At 47.9% G+C, this 17910-nt stretch overlaps 1 protein-coding gene across 1 annotated transcript in view; it reads left to right on the forward strand.

Annotated features, from left to right (window-relative positions):
* The window catches only part of T265_13516 (hypothetical protein), a gene marked incomplete at both ends in the record, with an annotated part of 23954 nt that overhangs the window by 2729 nt on the left and 3315 nt on the right, over nt 1-17910 (forward strand). The window contains 8 exons of the mRNA XM_009169241.1: nt 2501-4567; nt 6374-6562; nt 9515-9715; nt 10059-10255; nt 13621-13966; nt 14560-14837; nt 15017-15194; nt 15618-15808. Of these exons, the coding sequence (XP_009167505.1) occupies nt 2501-4567; nt 6374-6562; nt 9515-9715; nt 10059-10255; nt 13621-13966; nt 14560-14837; nt 15017-15194; nt 15618-15808 (3647 nt within the window). The remainder of the gene's footprint in view (nt 1-2500; nt 4568-6373; nt 6563-9514; nt 9716-10058; nt 10256-13620; nt 13967-14559; nt 14838-15016; nt 15195-15617; nt 15809-17910) is intronic.

The following is a 17910-nucleotide window of genomic DNA, read 5'->3' on the forward strand; positions in this document are numbered from 1 at the left end:
GTTTGAAGGGTGGGTTTGGGGGGGGGGGGTATAATTCTATTGAGAATATATCGTCGCTAGCAGATGCCAAGCGCTGGATCTAATTGACCCCACAGCCTTATATTTGATATTTTCCCTGCATTAAACCGTGGTCTGGTCAACGTCAGTCTGTCTGTGATTGGTCGAAGGGCTTCTAGTCTCTCTCCCAATTTGGGAACTCTGTTTCCTCTGCGTCCACCATCCGACTCGTCAGTGTGACTACTCAACAATCTGAGGTTGGGTGATCCAACGTCATTGGATTACTAGGTTGCACCCGCGACATTTTGCCTCGTAAGTTGGCGAAATGTAACGCGTGGAGTACTTCGGGTTGCTGAACATAGCTTCTGATTCGATTAGTCTAATTGTCATCAGTTTTCGCGATGCAATCACACCGCTTGAGACGGAGTATGTGGGAACGGGCCAGGGGTGAGGTTTAAAGATGTTTCTAGTTAACATCCGACCCCATCTAGCAACTCTCCCCTGTGTCGTTCAGCTGTAGCGCACTTTCGGTGCCTAGTTGCCGTGTCATCCAAAGGAAGCACGTGGGCTGAGACACTGTCAGGTCGTCCAAACATGGACGGGAGCGGTTCGAACCATGGACCATCCGGTCAGTAAGCTCGTGCCTTAACCACCAATTCATATCGGCTCCCCTGTGACACGATTCTTATGGAGAGAGTTGGACTCACCTACCATTGTGTTTAAACTCCGTTCTTATCGATTGCTGTCATCCTAGAATCCGCTGGGAAATCGCATCGGGAAGTCTGTTACCGTCAGTATAATTTTTCTTCCGGTTTTTGTTTTACCACCGTTCGTGAACTACTAGGTGCTCTCTAAGTTGAGGCTACCACATGACTGGGGATCCATTCGAGACAAAATCAGAATATAACAAGCTATGGAAAATCACTTTTTATAGAGGAAAATGTTGGCAGCTCAGCGAACAAGCCAACGACCACAATCACTTTCTAGTCACCATAGGGCTTTTACAAATAAAGAGTCACTAGTGGATGCAAGATTGTGCATTTTTTCGCACTAATTTGTCAAACCCCTAAGTGGTCTCCCCAAAACCAGTGGCCTACCAACGTGAAGTCCGTCTTTCTGGTCTTGAGGTGTCATGTTGCTGTGGTTCACAAGCCCATAAACCAATGGAATTTGTTCGAACTATGGGGGTAGTCGCAGCACAGTGGACATAGCTTGGCACGCGAGCTCCATGCACACTAACATGGTTGTGCCATAGCGGGAGCCATTACCGAGAAGGACATTGCATACATGGACCAACCTACATGGATAGCAGATCCCGGCGGTTAGGGATCTTACAAGACTATTGGAGCTATCGGACTATACGCAGTTTGTTTTCAGCAGGTGGTAGGAACAGACGTGCGGACACGGGCAGTCATACAGTGTAAATTTGAGTTGGCGCAGCGGATAGCGCGCTCATCTAGCATCCAAGGGGTTTCTGGGTCAGATCGCCGGATAGCCTATCTTTCCTTTGGAGCAGACACTCGAAAATAGATAAAGTTGAAATGAAATTCCAAGCGATGACGGACGGTCAACAAAATCTGAGAATAGTAACTTGGGGGTAAGTAGACCTCAAGCGGGAGCAAAAACCCAAGGAACGAGCACCAAGGGAGCAAAGCTGCCCTATAATGAACAGGCAAGAATCACACTACTTATGAGTAGGCAGAACAAAGGGAAAATAACCACCGATCGCCTTCACAGGAGTCAACCAAAAGGTCACGTAAAGTCACTTTTTCATGGATTTCACATTTTTCGGCGTGGAACAGTATTGTTTCGACAACCTTCCGCCTTACCACTCTACCCTTTCAACATGTGGGTCGGAAATTGATTTACGAGAAACGCAAACCTGGGTATTAAACGCGAAACATCAAAATCGAGTGATTCAGCTGGGTTATAGGTGAGTCTCTCGGAAAGCCGAATTTGTTTGCAAATGTGTGTATTTCGCTAATTTCATGCGATTTGTTCTCAAGGAGGACGTGAGGTTGACGGAAACTCGGGAACTGTGCCTACCTGATGAGCTCCAAGAAGGGCGCAACCGGTCGTGGGCTGTCGAGGAGTTTCCAGCAACTTTATGAGTAGTGCATAGTAGTCATAATTGTCCTGCGACAGTATACATTCAGTGGTTAGGGCGCGAATTTACTAACCGGAAGGTCCGTGGTTCGAACCCGACCTCTGCCTCTCGACTTCCCCCGTCTAGGCTTGAGCAACCTGGTGGTATCCCAGCCCTCGTGCTTCCTTCGGGTGGCATGACAGTTAGGCACCGAAAGGGTGCTATAACTGAACAATTTTTTCCACTTTTGAGTCCACTTTTTGTTGTTTTTCCGTTCGGATGCTTGAGTTATATTACTGAGCCTCCTTTTTGGACAGAGGTCACCGCATTCTTACAGTAGTCGTCCTCGTTTATTCCATTTTGGTTGCTTATTTCGATTTATTAGTAGTTTCCCCCTTCTGTATTATTACACTGCAGATCATCGCTGCTCTTGCGTCTCTAATCGAAGCTGGAGTTCCAGGTCCCTATCTGATTGTCACTCCGCTGTCGTTACTATCCAGCTGGGCCGATCAGTTCTCTGCTTTTGCACCGCGCATTCCTTGCCTCGTCTACTACGGGGCCATGATGGAACGGTTAAGACTGAGGAAGAGTATTCGAAAGCGCGTCCGAATATCGCTGAGTGATCCGATTGAGACCAAGGATACAATAATTCCTCTTAAAAAGACGACGTGTTCAAATGTTTCTGAGTTATCGCCTATGGCTGCAGATTTAAATCTAAATTCTTCGCTCGTTCCCTCGACTGATGCATTGTTCTCGGTTCAATCTGGATGCACAAGCCTCATCTGCTCGACGACAGAAAGTGTCTGTTCGTTTCCAAGTTCTTCGCTGACCGAGGACCGACTGAAAACACCTATACGAGAACTTCAGACGGCTCCAGAGGCCATAGCCAGACTGGATGAGACGATTTCCAATGTTCTACGGGCGTTCGAAGTCAAAGAACGGGTTCTGGATGATACAACAACATCAGTTGAGGATCACGACGGAGAACGCAGTTTGGTTAACTTAGCGGCCGCACGTGGCAGCAACGAGGAGTGCTCAGAATGCGAATCTGTTTCTGGTATTCCGCTTGCTGCTCCCGTTGCGACGGAACCGCCATCAGATAACACCGAGGTGGTTTCTCGCAGCTCCGTGTGTGATAACGCAGCTTCCTCCAGTTCGTCTGGTCTGGACATTGTAGAACCGTCTACGGTCGGTTCATCAGAGGAGATGAATCTTATCGTTTCCAGGTCACAGGTTCAGGAAAATGAGCCGGAAAGAGTAACCGTACAGACTACCTCATTGATTGCCAATTCCTCGCTTGATAGGCTTACATCGGAAACGCAGCATCCAGTGGACTGTGCTAAGTCAGAGGGATCATCTCTGGCATCTGTGGGGAACACGATCGTATCATTAAGCACCAACTTGACGGATTCGGTTTTTGATGTAAATGGTCCTTTACCTCGTGAGTCTCACCTTTCCTCCGATCACAAGATTGGCAGGGACAAAGGGAATCCACAATACGCACGCACCTTGATGGACACAGAGGCTTCGAAGTCTGATCACCTTATCGATTCATTGCCGGTAGGGACGGACGTTGAGATGATATCAACTGTTGCCGTAAACACTTTGCGAAAGTTACACACATCGGTCGATGCCCTTCGAAACCTGGATAATGTCATCACCGAAGTTCTGCTCGAGTATAGTGCAACCGAAGCTGCCGGAAAGACTGGGGATACCACTTTTGAGGACCATTCTGCGAGATCCCCACAACCAACAGAAGACCCGGTTACATCCACCGCTTCCTTTGACCACATCACTTCCCTAGCGTTGAATTCACAAAGTGCTACACCGAGCGAAACTCCAACTATTCATACCGCCTGTCCGATAACCTATGACTTATCCCCTTCATTTGAAGGTACTGTTGTGGCGACAGATAGTAAGCCTGATAGACAAGAACCCCTTGACACAAACAACTCACCCACTAGTTGCCAAGCGTTTTCGTTCGAGAATGAAGCTCACCACCAATTGAGTACAATGTGTACCGCTTCAGCCAGTCCTGCCCGGGCTGTAAACATTGAATCGAATTTATCCGAGAATATCGATCTACCCAACGAAGTCAAGACTGAACAAGATAACAGAGCGATTGCACTGGCTCACTTGGATGAGGTCATCACCGAAGTTCTTGCCTCTTGCGAGCAGAAGCAACCGATAGTTGGGGCACCACAGTTGTCTCCTTTACTTACAGAGAGCACTATAAAGCCAGAGGGTTTCACGGAACCCGTAGTGTTGACGCCCTCAGATTACCCTACCTCGAAACTAACCGAAGACAGTCTGTCCAATGAACTGAAATCACCGTATTGTAATGACTCTGCAAGTACAGTCTGTTCGACTTCAGCCACATCCAGGAGGAGAGTGGACGACGTCTTCTGGGCATACCCGATTGTGTTAACCTCTTACGAGGTGGCGATTCGAGACGCGAAGTATTTACAGAAGGTCCCTTTTAAAGTGAGTTTGAAGTGTGTATGTGAAGCACTGCGCCCCATGCGATATCTAACAGCCTCCATTTACCGATTGCTCGAAGCTGAATCTCACTACACCTGGTTATCATCGATGGATCGGGAGAAGTTACCGTCGTAGCCTAATTTATTCGTCCAAAATCGCACACGGAAAATGTCGGTACCGTAGAAAGTTAAACCGATTAGTTGCCTGGTCGCTAGCACCTTGATCATCCTAGATAATGTGAATTTCCCCGTCGATGGGGTGCATATCGTAGCATTGTATGTCTGGCAAATGCGTCCGCTAAATCCGGTATTTCTTCTCAGTTCTGCTGTGCAGGGTAAGAGATGTAAATAGACTGGTTTTCTGCCGTCCTACTGCGCCAGATGGTATGTACTTTTACGAACGATTAAACCTATACTTCGGCCGACTGTTCGATCCAGTTTGCTGGAGGCTTTCTCGTCATAGTGAGAAACCGGGTCACAATGATGTGTGACAAAATGTATCAATTAGCGTTATCGATTGTTGCAGGCGTGTTTCTTGATTCTGTGAATAACAGCACCAATGGTTGAACTGCAGTGATAGGCAATGGCTAATCCTAGCGGCTGTGCCGTTTCGAACAATTTTTTCCGTTTTCTTCGGGCTCTGGATCGTACTTCTTGATCGCTAACTCAATCTTCATCCTTTGTACTATAACAATTCCCTCTGCAGAGACATCCTCCCTGAAAAGACCACGTTTGGATGTTTTAAGGCGAAATGGGGCCGAGATGACTCAAGTGGTTAGAGCGCGAATCTACTGACCGGAAGGTCCGTGCTTCGAACCCGACCTCTGCCTCTCGACTTCCCGTGTCTAGGCTTGAGCAACCTTGCAGTGTCCCAGCCCTCGTGCTTCCTTCGGATGGCATGGTAGCTAGGCACCGAAAAAGTGTTACAGCTGAACGACTGTAGATCCGTTTTTCGGACCATTGCGCTTCAGCAGGTCAAGCAGATTGGAAACAAGCTTGTCAGTACTGGAGTGCCTTAAGTCCCTAACGTATATAGGGGTATTTCACCTTCTCCCGTGAGTACCCCTTACCATGTAGCCTACCGCTTTGATTCATTTACCACGCGCAAATTGGTTCTCATGGACTTCACGTGGGTAAGAAAAATCGTTCAGCTGTAGCACTACTTCGGTGCCTATCTACCATGCCACCCGAAAGAAGCACGAGGGCTGGGACACTGCCAGGCTGCCCAAGCATAGACAGGGGAAGTCAAGAGGCAGAGCTGGTCGGGTTCGGACCATGGACCTTCCGGTCACTAAATTCGCGCTCTAACCACTTGGGCCATCTCGCCCCCTTCACGTGAGTAGTTTGGTTGAGTCAATTTGTCAATGCTAAGGTGGCAGCTGATCTATCCACCTAGCTCAGCATTTGGCTTGTAATTTAATCAGGCACTCTCGGCCAGACGGCCTCGTCTTCAGCTACCATTCCGGAGGCCGCGTTTTCGAGTCTCCCCACAGAAGCGCACTACAGGTGATTCGTAGCAAGGGCGAAACAACTGTACGATGCTCCTCGGCTTTTCGGTATAAACCAGGCTCAATTACAGGATGACGTCTCGATCAAAAGCTGGATCATAAACGTTTCGCCACCAGTCGAAAAAAATCATCGCCGTTCCCCGTATGGTGACGAAACGTTTGCCACCCAGTTACCAACCTCGGAACGGATCAGTTGCCACTTTGTCACCAGCCGCTTAGATGGTATGAGCTGTTAGTGAATTTTTATAAGCCAGTTACCTCCACTGCCGATGCTCTACGTTATTTTGGCTTGTCACTTTTAGGGCCTGGTCGTTGACGAGGGTCAACGCTTGAAAAATCCTGCAAGCAGACTGTACCGAAGACTGGCCAAATTTTCCACCAGCCTCCGTATTCTCGTCACGGGGACTCCATTGCAAAATCGAATTTCGGAACTCTGGTCCTTGTTGCATTTCATACTGCCGGAGATCTTCACCTCTTTGGAGATGTTTGAGGTAAGTATCTGCCACTGTTGTTGTTTTCCAAACTGCTGATATGTCCGCCGTGTGGGTAAGCACATATGGATTCGGACAACTGGGAACTAGATGTCATGCGAACCGATAAAAAGAACTGCAAACCAAAGGCTTGATAGCTGTCTGTGTCTGTCTGTCTGTCGTCTGTCTGTCTGTCTGTCTGTCTGTCTGTCTGTCTGTCTGTCTGTCTGTCTGTCTGTCTGTCTGTCTGTCTGTCTGTCTGTCTGTCTGTCTGTCTGTCTGTCTGTCTGTCTGTCTGTCTGTCTGTCTGTCTGTCTGTCTGTCTGTCTGTCTGTCTGTCTGTCTGTCTGTCTGTCTGTCTGTCTGTCTGTCTGTCTGTCTGTCTGTCTGTCTGTCTGTCTGTCTGTCTGTCTGTCTGTCTGTCTGTCTGTCTGTCTGTCTGTCTGTCTGTCTGTCTGTCTGTCTGTCTGTCTGTCTGTCTGTCTGTCTGTCTGTCTGTCTGTCTGTCTGTCTGTCTGTCTGTCTGTCTGTCTGTCTGTCTGTCTGTCTGTCTGTCTGTCTGTCTGTCTGTCTGTCTGTCTGTCTGTCTGTCTGTCTGTCTGTCTGTCTGTCTGTCTGTCTGTCTGTCTGTCTGTCTGTCTGTCTGTCTGTCTGTCTGTCTGTCTGTCTGTCTGTCTGTCTGTCTGTCTGTCTGTCTGTCTGTCTGTCTGTCTGTCTGTCTGTCTGTCTGTCTGTCTGTCTGTCTGTCTGTCTGTCTGTCTGTCTGTCTGTCTGTCTGTTAGAAACCGTCGAATTCCTCCCCCAAATTCTATATTAACAGTTCACTAAAGCTATCGTCTTAGGGAAGCGAAAGCACGACTAGTCGTATGAATGCATCTTCAGTGTGGTTCACCAGCTCGCGACCAAATTAAAAGAAGATCTGGGCTGCTAGTTGGGCCTATTGATGGTTCAGAATCACCCCGTTCTTTTCACCCTTTGGTTTGACCTCGTATTTCGATGTCTTCACGTGTTATTGTGCGGTACCTGGCTTTAGAAGTCCGTCGATGTGGTCAACCATGCATCCTGGGGCACGTGGAAGCGCTGAGTGTTAGATCAGCGGCCTGGACGAGTTTTCGATGGCCTGGAGTGTATGAGTTCTCTCGTTAACCTACCCACCAATCATCCCTGTCAACACCTGAATACGGTCTCATTAGGTGACCGGGAACAGTACTGTTGAACCTGTCCTGGGACCAGAAAAGAAAAAAAAGTAGTCCATACCAGGCACCGAAAAACCGACTTGGTGATTGAATTGAACCAGCTCACTGACATTCGAAGGACCTTTACCTCCGTATTCCAGCGCATGTTTCAACGCGATTGGAGTTGTGGTGGAACAACTACTTAATTAGGTATAGACTACTGAAATCCGTTCTACCGCTGTCTCATTAGGGATTTACCGCCCTTCAGACCCATGAGATCTGCTTAGTCGTCTAACGCACAGCTGCTAGTGAGTTGTTCAGCAAAGAACCATGCACTAGGGTGTCCTCATTTTTAGCCCCCTTCGTTTTATTCGCCGAGTGCAGGAGTTGAGGCAGGGGGACGCTGTTTAGACCCCGACAGGGGCAGATTAGGTTTCAAAAGTGCGTTCGGTTTGCGGCTAGAAGCGTGTCATATCGAGGGAGCTTTACCACTTTGCATAAAATTGTTGTCGGTGATTTTGCGTTGAAAACTGCTGATCATACTGGAACACTTTGATCCTGACTCCGTGTGCCTAGAATGTAGACTGTAACCAACAGATCTGTGCTATCCCATCCTTGAAATACTGGAGTCTTAGGTTACGAGGCAGTTTTGCCTTTTCTCAACGCGAGATTACTTCTAAACGCTGAATCAATCCACTTAACTTGTACCATGGTTGTTGGTACCATCAGGCACTGAATCTATCCTGCTACGTGGAGTTTCTTGATTCATACTACACTCTGGCTTACAGTATCACAACGGCCATAACTGGGCGGATGAATGGAACGTTTAATGGGAAACTTCGGTCAACTAATTCCAACATTCTAAACACAATAGCCCTCTCACGAACCTAATGGTTTGTCCCTGGGCTTCCATGAAGAGCAGAGAACTGATCAGTCGAGTAGGGTAATCCGTGTTCCGGATAAACGTTGCCTTTACCGCCATCCAAACATTGTCAGGGCATCTTCGAGTTAGTTTGATGTGCGTGCAAAATACCATTATCAGGTCACCACACATACACTATTCGGTTACAGTCTGAGTCCAACCACCACTCTCAGCATCTCCACTATAATCTTTCCTGTTCATTTTTACCACTAGCGACGTCTTGATAGGTGGCAGTTCACCGACCTGATGCCAGGTGATAGGCCTCAGGACTTTGATTATGCGGCTAATATCCCCCTGAATTCACTACAAAATTTCTGCCTCTAACTCACGGGACACATAAATCGCCTCTGTACGTTCAGTTTTCCATTACGGCAATAAAGGGTGGTATTCAACTCTTTTGCGTCTTCGATCACCGATGCATCCGTAATGTCGCACACTTCTGGTGAACTAACCACGTAAGGAGCAATGGCGTCCGCAGACGCTTCGCTGGCCTGGAGAGGTTCGGAAGATTTAACAACTTGAGCGTATTTCACAGCTCAGGTGACCAAAACACGACCTCTGAGCACCCGTTCATCGTCCTCCTTAGCACACTCTTCTTTCAAGATCACCAGTTGATTTAAAAAGCACCCGGAGGTCAGAAAAAGAGCATGGACGTTCACTGTCTGATTGGCTCCAGTTGGGTCCTCCTGTCCCACTAAATGGGGAGTGGACGATGAAGACAATGCTTGTTGCTGTGGCGCCGAACAGGTGTTTCACATTGTGTCTAAAGTGAACCTGTCATATCACCACTAGTACTATCTAGAATTAGCCCTTGATAGTGTAGGTCATAGATGTACGATTAATCAGCCGGTCACTCTCTCCCTCCTTCTTCATTAGCATTGGTTTGACCCGGTGGTACTGAGCGATCATGCGGGTCGTGATCGTCTGGTAACGGCCGAAATGGAACGATCACTAATCACCAGGCTTCATTGCATCATCAGTCCGTTCATGCTACGACGAACCAAGGCGGAAACCAATCTGTTGTTACCTCCGAAAAGAGAAATTCTGCTCCGAGTCGGTATGACTCCTCTGCAAAAGGTACGTTTTTTTAATATTTAGTTTCCGCCTTCGGTTTTCCCTTCTCTTGAGGCGAGAGCGCAAATTCGCCACCGAATGTCCGTGGTTCCAACCCGACCTCTGCCTCTCGACTTCCCCTGTCTAGGCTTGGGCAACCTGGCGGTATCCCAGCCCACGTGCTTGCTTCGGGCGGCACGGCAGCCTTGCACCGAAAGGGTGCTACAGCTGAACCTTTTCCCTCCGTTTTCTTACCCTCAATACCGGATGCTAGGATTGTTGGAATCTGACAGATTGATTGTCAGGAAACCATTTTTAACCTTTTTCTCTTCTTCCTCACTCTCTCCCTGCCGCTGGACGTATGCAGGAATTGTACAACCAGGCTTTGCAACTCTGTCTAGAAAGCCAGACCAATCAACTCGCCAGGCATCCATCCAAAGCAAAGTCCTTTGCTTCGCAGCCCAGTGGTCATGGTAGTCTAACGTGGTTGGATCAAGCGAATATCATACCGGATAAGAGACATGGCTCCAACAAAAATAACAAAAGATTGACTCGGCAAGCCAAGTAAGCTCCGTTTCTTCTCCAGGTTGTTGTTTTTTTTTCTTGGCACTAATGTTATGTTGACATGCTGAAGTAATGAGTTATTGAAAAAACACTTGAAGAAGAACTCGTGAAGGATTTGGAATTGAGACACGACCCAGCCCATACGCGGTGTGGTCTCGTGCCGGACTTTCTGATCGCCCTTGACAGTTTCTCGGTCCCAGTTCCTGTCTCGTTTTGGATATCAGTTCAACGCGAAAAGTTTGTCACGAATCGCGAAATGTCATTTCCTCACCTTTCCAAATCGGGTGAAAACAACTTTGATTAGTTGCGCCTCATCAATGTTTTACACATTCAATCCAAAGAGAGGGGAGGGGATGAGATGGCTCAGTGGTTAGAGCGCGAATTTACTGACCGGAAGGTTCGTGGTTCGAACCCGACCTCTCGACTTCCCCTGTCTAGGCATGGTCAATCTGGCAGTATCCGAGCCCTCGTGCTTCCTTCGGGTGGCATGGCCCCGAAAGGGTGTTACAGCTGAACGATTGTGTTTTTTTTTCAAGGAGATTGTTCCAGGAAGTGCGGTGTGATTGTTAAAATGGTATCGAGTCTGTTCTTTCCAGCTTCGGATTCACTCTGTTTCTTCGCCTAAATCTGTGACCCGCTTTAATAAATTTGGTTTTCAAATTCATTTTGATGCACACAAAGGCAGTGTATATGCTACTTGTTCCACCAGAAAAGCGATTTCTCAGTTGTGTGCCAAAGATCGTCCGTTTCTAGCCAGTACGGTTATTCAGCACGAGCGCACCGGGCCCTGATGGTTGGAGGCCGTCGAATGCAAACTAGTCATGGGCTCAGTTGGATCATGTGACTACCAGTTATCGATCGAGAGTTCCAACTTGATTCTGATCGTGTCTTTCGCGACGTCACTTGTCAATTCGTTTTCCATCAGGATCATGCGGGTGGATTCATAATCATTTACTCCCACAGGTTGCCGTAGCTAAGCGGCATCGAGCCGGCTGCCTGGAGAGTTGATGGAAACGCACAGCCACGCCGATAATGAAGATCATTCGAAAGGCGAATGGAATGGTGGGAAGAGAGTCATGCTTTCCGTCTCTCTCGGACTGTCGCTCAAATCATATGACACGAATAAATAAACTCCGCATATCGTGAAGATCAGAAAATGCATACCAGCCAACAACCACCACGACAGCTCACGGTGATCCCTCAAACGCTGAAGAGTCAGGGGACAGAGAGTGCTGGGAGATTGATAGAGACCGTGATGTGGAAATGAATTCTGCTACAGAAAACAGCTACCCCTTTGTAGCTGATTTTATCTACCAACCAAAAGAAGGCGGGTGCCGGAGAAATGACTTACCGAGAGACGGAGCAGCAATCATCCACCGAATCGTCATGTTTTGTGAAAGACTGAACACTTGAAAAAACGGTTCGGTTGGTTTTTTTTCACGTACAAGCCCCGAGAAAACCAACGACCCTGAATGGAACGTTGTCATCAGTCAACCGCATCAACAACCGCAATCCAACGGAAGATATCGTTCTTTCGACTGCAGAGGACTATCGGTCCGAATGGTGTTGAAGTTCTTCTGAGCAGTTTGACAACCTTACCACAATCTCTCTGAAAGGAAAAACAGAGTGCAGAAGGAATGACATAGTGCTTCATTGTTGATCCTTATTTTGGAGTAGGGCGCAAGAACATGCGAAGACCATCAGGGCATCAGTCTGGCAGCCGAGCATCCAAGGCGCTATTTTGGAGTAGGGCGCAAGAACATGCGAAGACCATCAGGGCATCAGTCTGGCAGCCGGAGCATCCAAGGCGCTCTCTGGCCGACTACCGGGGGAAACGAGTACGTAAGGATTGAACTGGGTTTCGTCCTGGCTGAGGATTTATCGACCACCATCTTTTCAAGCATCCCACGATAGTTTTTCCTGATCTGGAAGCTACCTTCGAATCCATCGATTATCAGAAACGCTGACGTTATCCATCTTCAATGTCTTTCCTGAGGCCATACACGGTAAATCCTGTGGGTGGGCACAGGCAGAAGCTAAGCTTTCGTCCAGTCTCAACATGTCCCTTAGCGAGACAATTCTGTGCTCTCTCGCCGTTCCTTTACATCATTGTTATTGACGTGCTGCTTGAAGCTCCTCTACCTTCCTCTGAAGCCTGCAGGGTTCCCGGAGCTTTAGCTCACATGTAGTGAGTAAGTAGACGATATTATTCTCGGTTTAAATCCCATAGAGAGGCGTGCCGTTTCAAGTTCAAATCTTACTTGACCGAAATAATTCTGGCTCGTCAGTAGTTGATGACAGACGTGCTTCAATCGCGCACTAAGTAGCTCTTCTACATCAAAGCTATCGCATTCACTACTAAGCTTCCTAGGCTGCTACTGTAACGGAATCAGGCCTTCGCACCAACTCCCCGACTAAATCTTCCCTGGTGTTCACTTCTACCGTGAACGAAACTGTAACGTCCGGAACCAACGTACCCTTGGTACCTTGAGTGTCTCCTATGGCTGTGGAGGCGAGATGGCCCAAGTGGTTAGAGGCGAATTTACAACGTCCGGAACCAACGTACCCTTGGTACCTTGAGTGTCTCCTATGGCTGTGGAGGCGAGATGGCCCAAGTGGTTAGAGCGCGAATTTACTAACCGAAAGGTCTGTGGTTCGAATCCGACTTCCGCCTCTCGACTTCCTCTGTCTGGGCTTGGGCGACGTGGCAGTATCCGAGCCCTCGTGCCTCCTTCGTGTGGCATGGCAGCTAGGCACCGAAAGGGTGCTACAGCTGGACAATCTTGTTAGTTCACGGTTCATAACTGATTAACTGATGCTGGTAATGAACCAATTGATGAATTTCACCACTAATCGAATGTTCTCGGTTCATCCAACACACTGTGCAAGAGTAATGCACTTTGAAAAATGGACTTTATGAAGTGAGCTACCACAGGATTTTGCTCATCCTCAACTAGGCCACCGGAACCTTGCCGCAGCAAAATCGTGCACACTCAGTGGTGAAAAGAGTACAAACACTTTGGATGGGTCGTTTTGTTAGGCTATCACAAGTATTCTGATAAGCTCATATTTCCAGCACCCAGTACAGTCCTTTATCGTCTGTGACCGACCTGTTAGAGTATCGCGGGGGTGTGAGAGATCGCTGCCCACATATTCACGACTTTGTTCGTTGGCGTGTCAGCCAGAAATCGGCCAGTACATTCCGAGCGTGAGGTAAACAACTCTGTTTCCCAGTCTAAAAGGGTCCCTTACGCCGGTCATTCTGCCTCAGTCCAGTTTGGTTCTTGTAGTTTGTTTAACTATTATGCTATGATCCTATCTTCAATGTTGGTGAGGAACTTGACCCCGATATTCTTTGTTTGCAGTCGTATCCAAGTTCAGGACCAGTGTCGGGCTCGAAAGTCATCCCCGCTTAAGATGAACGACACGTCAGAGGTTGTGGAACCTTCAGTGGATACTTCAGCTCTCCCTTCACGGCCGACTTCTTACGATTTCCTCATTTCGCCGCGCGTCAGTCTGACTAATGGTTTGATGTTATTGCGCCGAATTGTCAACCATCCATACCTGGCCATCGACCGACCGGACGTTGCAGGCGACACTTGTCCTGCTGGGTCAACTCCATCTACCGAGCAAATGGCTCTGATTGATGCAAGTGAAAAAACCCGTGTTTTGGATCGACTTTTAAAGCAACTGATCGGAAGTAATCATAAGGTATTCTGACTTTTTGAAATGCAGTTGTTCCCTTTTTCACAACCACTCTTCTCACCTTTCCTCCTTTTGATTATAGCATTGTGATCACCCAGGTGACGTTTTTCTGCTCCCCGTGTTCCTGTGGAATATTCTCTGCTTCCCTAAGTTATTTGTCTGGACAGTCTCTAGTCGATAGTGTTCACTACTCGAACCCAACAGGACCTCTGCCTGCAGTGCTTCATGCGATACCATATTGCCCCAGATAGCTCGGTTGGTAAGGCGCCAACTTACGGACCAGAAGGTGAACGGTTCGAACCTACCCTCGGCATCTCGACTCGTCCTGTCTAGACTTAGTAGTATCTCGGCCCTCGTGCCTCCTTCGGGTGGCACGACAGCTGAGCACCGAAAGGGCGTTACAGCTAAATGAGTGATATTGCAAACCATAGGCAATACGGTGCATTCAGCACGCCTTAGACTTACATTACATCGGGTGTATTCATGGGTATATACCGTGAAAGCAGTATACAATAGTGGTCGGTCTTATCTCCCCGATTGTCTTGCCCCCCTTGACTCAACATTTTGTTGTGTTTCTTTCCTCTCCGTTTCCGTTCCAGGTCCTTATATTCTCTCAGCTTACTATTGTTCTCGACGTGCTAGAAGAATTACTCGAGGCCAGAAACTGGCCGTTCGTACGACTCGATGGAGCCACCAAGTTCGCTGATCGCCAGGCAGCAATAAGACGCTTTAACTATGAACCAGTTGAAATGTTGCCTGTGTTCCTTGTCTCTGCGCGTGCTGGTGGCTGTGGGTTAAATCTACAGGCAGCTGCCGACACCGTTATTATTTTCGATTCCGACTGGAACCCACAGACAGACCTGCAGGCACAAGACCGGTAGCTTGTTCGTTCGGTTACCAAGTTCTATGTTGTTACATACTACTGTCGGGTGCTAAGTAGCTTGAGTTATATGCCAAACTTTCAGTTCCCTCCGATTCCCCATTTCCTAATGTTCTCTGGCAATGTTGTTCCGTTTGCCACGTCAGTTACTACTCTTCTTTTTCTTATCATGCTAGCTGCCATCGCATTGGACAAACCAAGCCCGTGTTAGTTATCCGTCTGGTCACGGCGGATACGATCGATGAAACAATCCTTGAGAGAGCCCATGCCAAACGGGGTTTAGAACGGCTTGTTTTGGCTGGAGGTTCCTTCGGAACGAATCGAACGAAGCTGTCTTTCGGTACCGGAAATAAGGTAAGATTTGGAGCCTTTAAAAGTCCTTCAATGTCACAATTATCTAGCACGTATGACACTTCTGTTTTATCAAAACCTTAATCGCATTTGAGCACTGCTTTTGTCGGAGGCGCTGAGTGATTAGTTGTCTGTCGCTCCACTATGACACGACGCGCGCGTTGGCATGCCAATTTCCTGTGGAAACTCGACACATGCTTTTCGAAAGTCCATTACAAAGGCACATTTAATACTCATGTGATGTCTCAACTATTTCAGTTTGCTAGGTAATGATAACTCCACTGTTAACTCATCTGTAGGGGACCTAAACAGCGTGGTCTCTTTTGAGAGGTGACTCCTCCAGGGGAGAACAGATATATACCTTCTTAGGTTCTCTACTTGCTTAGACTCAGTGGATGATCAGAACGCTTTCGTATTCTGCCACAGCCTTTGCCCGATCACCTCAAACATGGATGGCTCCGCGGAGGACCGCGGAATTCTCATCGCAACTCGCATTCAGTCGACGCAAACTTATCCAAGACGGAACTCTTACGGTTGTTGTCTAAAAGGGACTATCATGCGGAAGTGTCAAATTTGGATGAATTGTCAGACGATGCACTCAAAAAGTTGTTGGACCGGTAAGTGGTTGTTTTTTCTTTAAATTGTCGTGAAGTGCGGTAGATCAGAATAAAACAAATCAAAAGCCTGGTGTACTGTCGGTTAAATCCTAACTCAGAGAAACGTGATTATATTACGAAGTCTAGAGGGCAGTTAATAAGAAACGCCTTCAGGCCAACTGACACTTTCATTTATTTTCTGCCTTGTTTTTGATTGGTCAGACAGGTGACCACTTATGGTCATTCACACCCGGCCTTCTGCATACCAGGTTTTCGGCCACCGATGTCTTAGAAGCATCAACGAACTCTTAGCGAGGTGATTAGAAAACGGGCATTTGATTGTGCAGCAGAAGCTTCAGTCTCAGAAAGCATTGTACACCGTCAACTACGATGACTCAGTCATGTGCTATGCATGACAAAACATCGTCTACCGAGACGAGTGTTGTTCTTCGGGCCTCCCTCAAAATGTCGCGAGTTTATTGTCAACGTGTGATTTAGCATAAGGTTCTGAAAGTGATTACGAAGGGTTTAGGTGTAGTTGGTGCAGTACGCCTACCAGGGCCGGTTCCTCGTGACCTGCGGGGCTAGAGACACTACAGGAAGTGGCGACAAAACTAGTGACGTTTATGTCGTTAGTTTCTTTTCAGATGGTTTGATTGAGCGTTTGGAAGTGTAGGCACCCCAGAACGCGTATGATGGACCAGCAACAGGTTCCATTTCTCATCCAGTTCCATCTCGCTTTTCACTTCAAGGCCTCGAATATGATTAGACTGTATGATGCAATGAACCATCAGTATCAGTGTTATCTTGTGTGAGCGAAATGGCTCAGTGGTTAGAGCGCGAATTTACTGACCGGAAAGTCCGCGGTTCGAACCCGACCTCTGCCTCTCGACTCCCTCTGTCTAGGCTTGGGCGACCCGGCAGTATTCCAGCCCTCGTACTTGCTTCTGGTGGCGTGGCAGTTAGACACCGAAAGGGTGCTACAGCTGAACGATCTGTGCCTGTGTATCTGACCTGCCTCAAACCATAAAGTGGCTAGTTTCCGCAAGTACGAATAGTTTTCACTGAATCAGGCTATTGAAGGTGTTCCTCAGCCCTTCTTATTCGCATCCTCAGCTCAGCTGCCGCGACGGAAAACTCGTCATCGCAAGTTCCACTAGTCCGCTCGTCACAACTGTGCTGTTTGTGTAATCCGATCCATTTTTCCAATGTGAGATAAACTCTGGCCTATAGTCTGATATGTGATAGCACATGGCCTCTTCACTGTTACTTATCATTCATTATGAGGTGGATCTTTTTAGTTTTTTTTTCGTTTGGGAAATCGCTACTCGTATATTGCACCAAAGTCCAACCTACACAGCGATCGTCCACCGAGGAAACACCTAATGGAGGGGGGCATGGATGTCCCCTCGGCGGAGCTATTTCTTGTACGACGGGTAGAAAAAAAATTAAACCGTCGGCCATACGGTTTGTAGTCGTAATACTAATCGTCGTTCAACTGTAACAACTTTTCATTATCTAGCTGTCGTATCAGAAAGCACGAAGGTTGAGATACTACCAAGTTGCCAATGGCTGGACAAGAGCTGTCGAGACGCCTAGGTGGGGTTCGAACCACGGACCATACGGTCACTAAGTTTGCGCCGCAACCACTGAGCTGTGTCCGGTTCGTGTAAAGAAAATGCAGTTAGCATTTTTGCACTATTTTGTGAAGTGGATGCATCACGTGTCAAGACTTCTCACGCCTGGATAGACGGCCATTCTGTCGAGCACCAGATTTTCTATAAGATCTGGTGGTAAGTCTGCTGGTAAGACTGCGTCTCTCAGTTGCGGTGGGGTTCCCCAAATTTTGGCTTTTTCAGCTTCTTCTAGGATTTCGCTTGCCGCCATGCGAAAGTCCCCTGTCTGCTGGTAACGGTCATCATCATCATCGACAGCATGACATCAGTGTTCAACACCGATGCTTCACTGCCGTATTGTACGAGGGCTGGGATACTCCCGGGGCGCCCACATCTAGACAGAGGGACGATTAGGGTCCTCAACCAAAGTCTTTGGCTCAAAAGCCTAACCGCAATGCAGCGGTGTTTGGCGGAAAATGCAAATGCATCAGCATTTCTACCGAACAC

Source organism: Opisthorchis viverrini, assembly GCF_000715545.1.
Source record: "Opisthorchis viverrini unplaced genomic scaffold opera_v5_76, whole genome shotgun sequence".
Lineage (NCBI taxonomy): Eukaryota > Metazoa > Platyhelminthes > Trematoda > Opisthorchiida > Opisthorchiidae > Opisthorchis > Opisthorchis viverrini.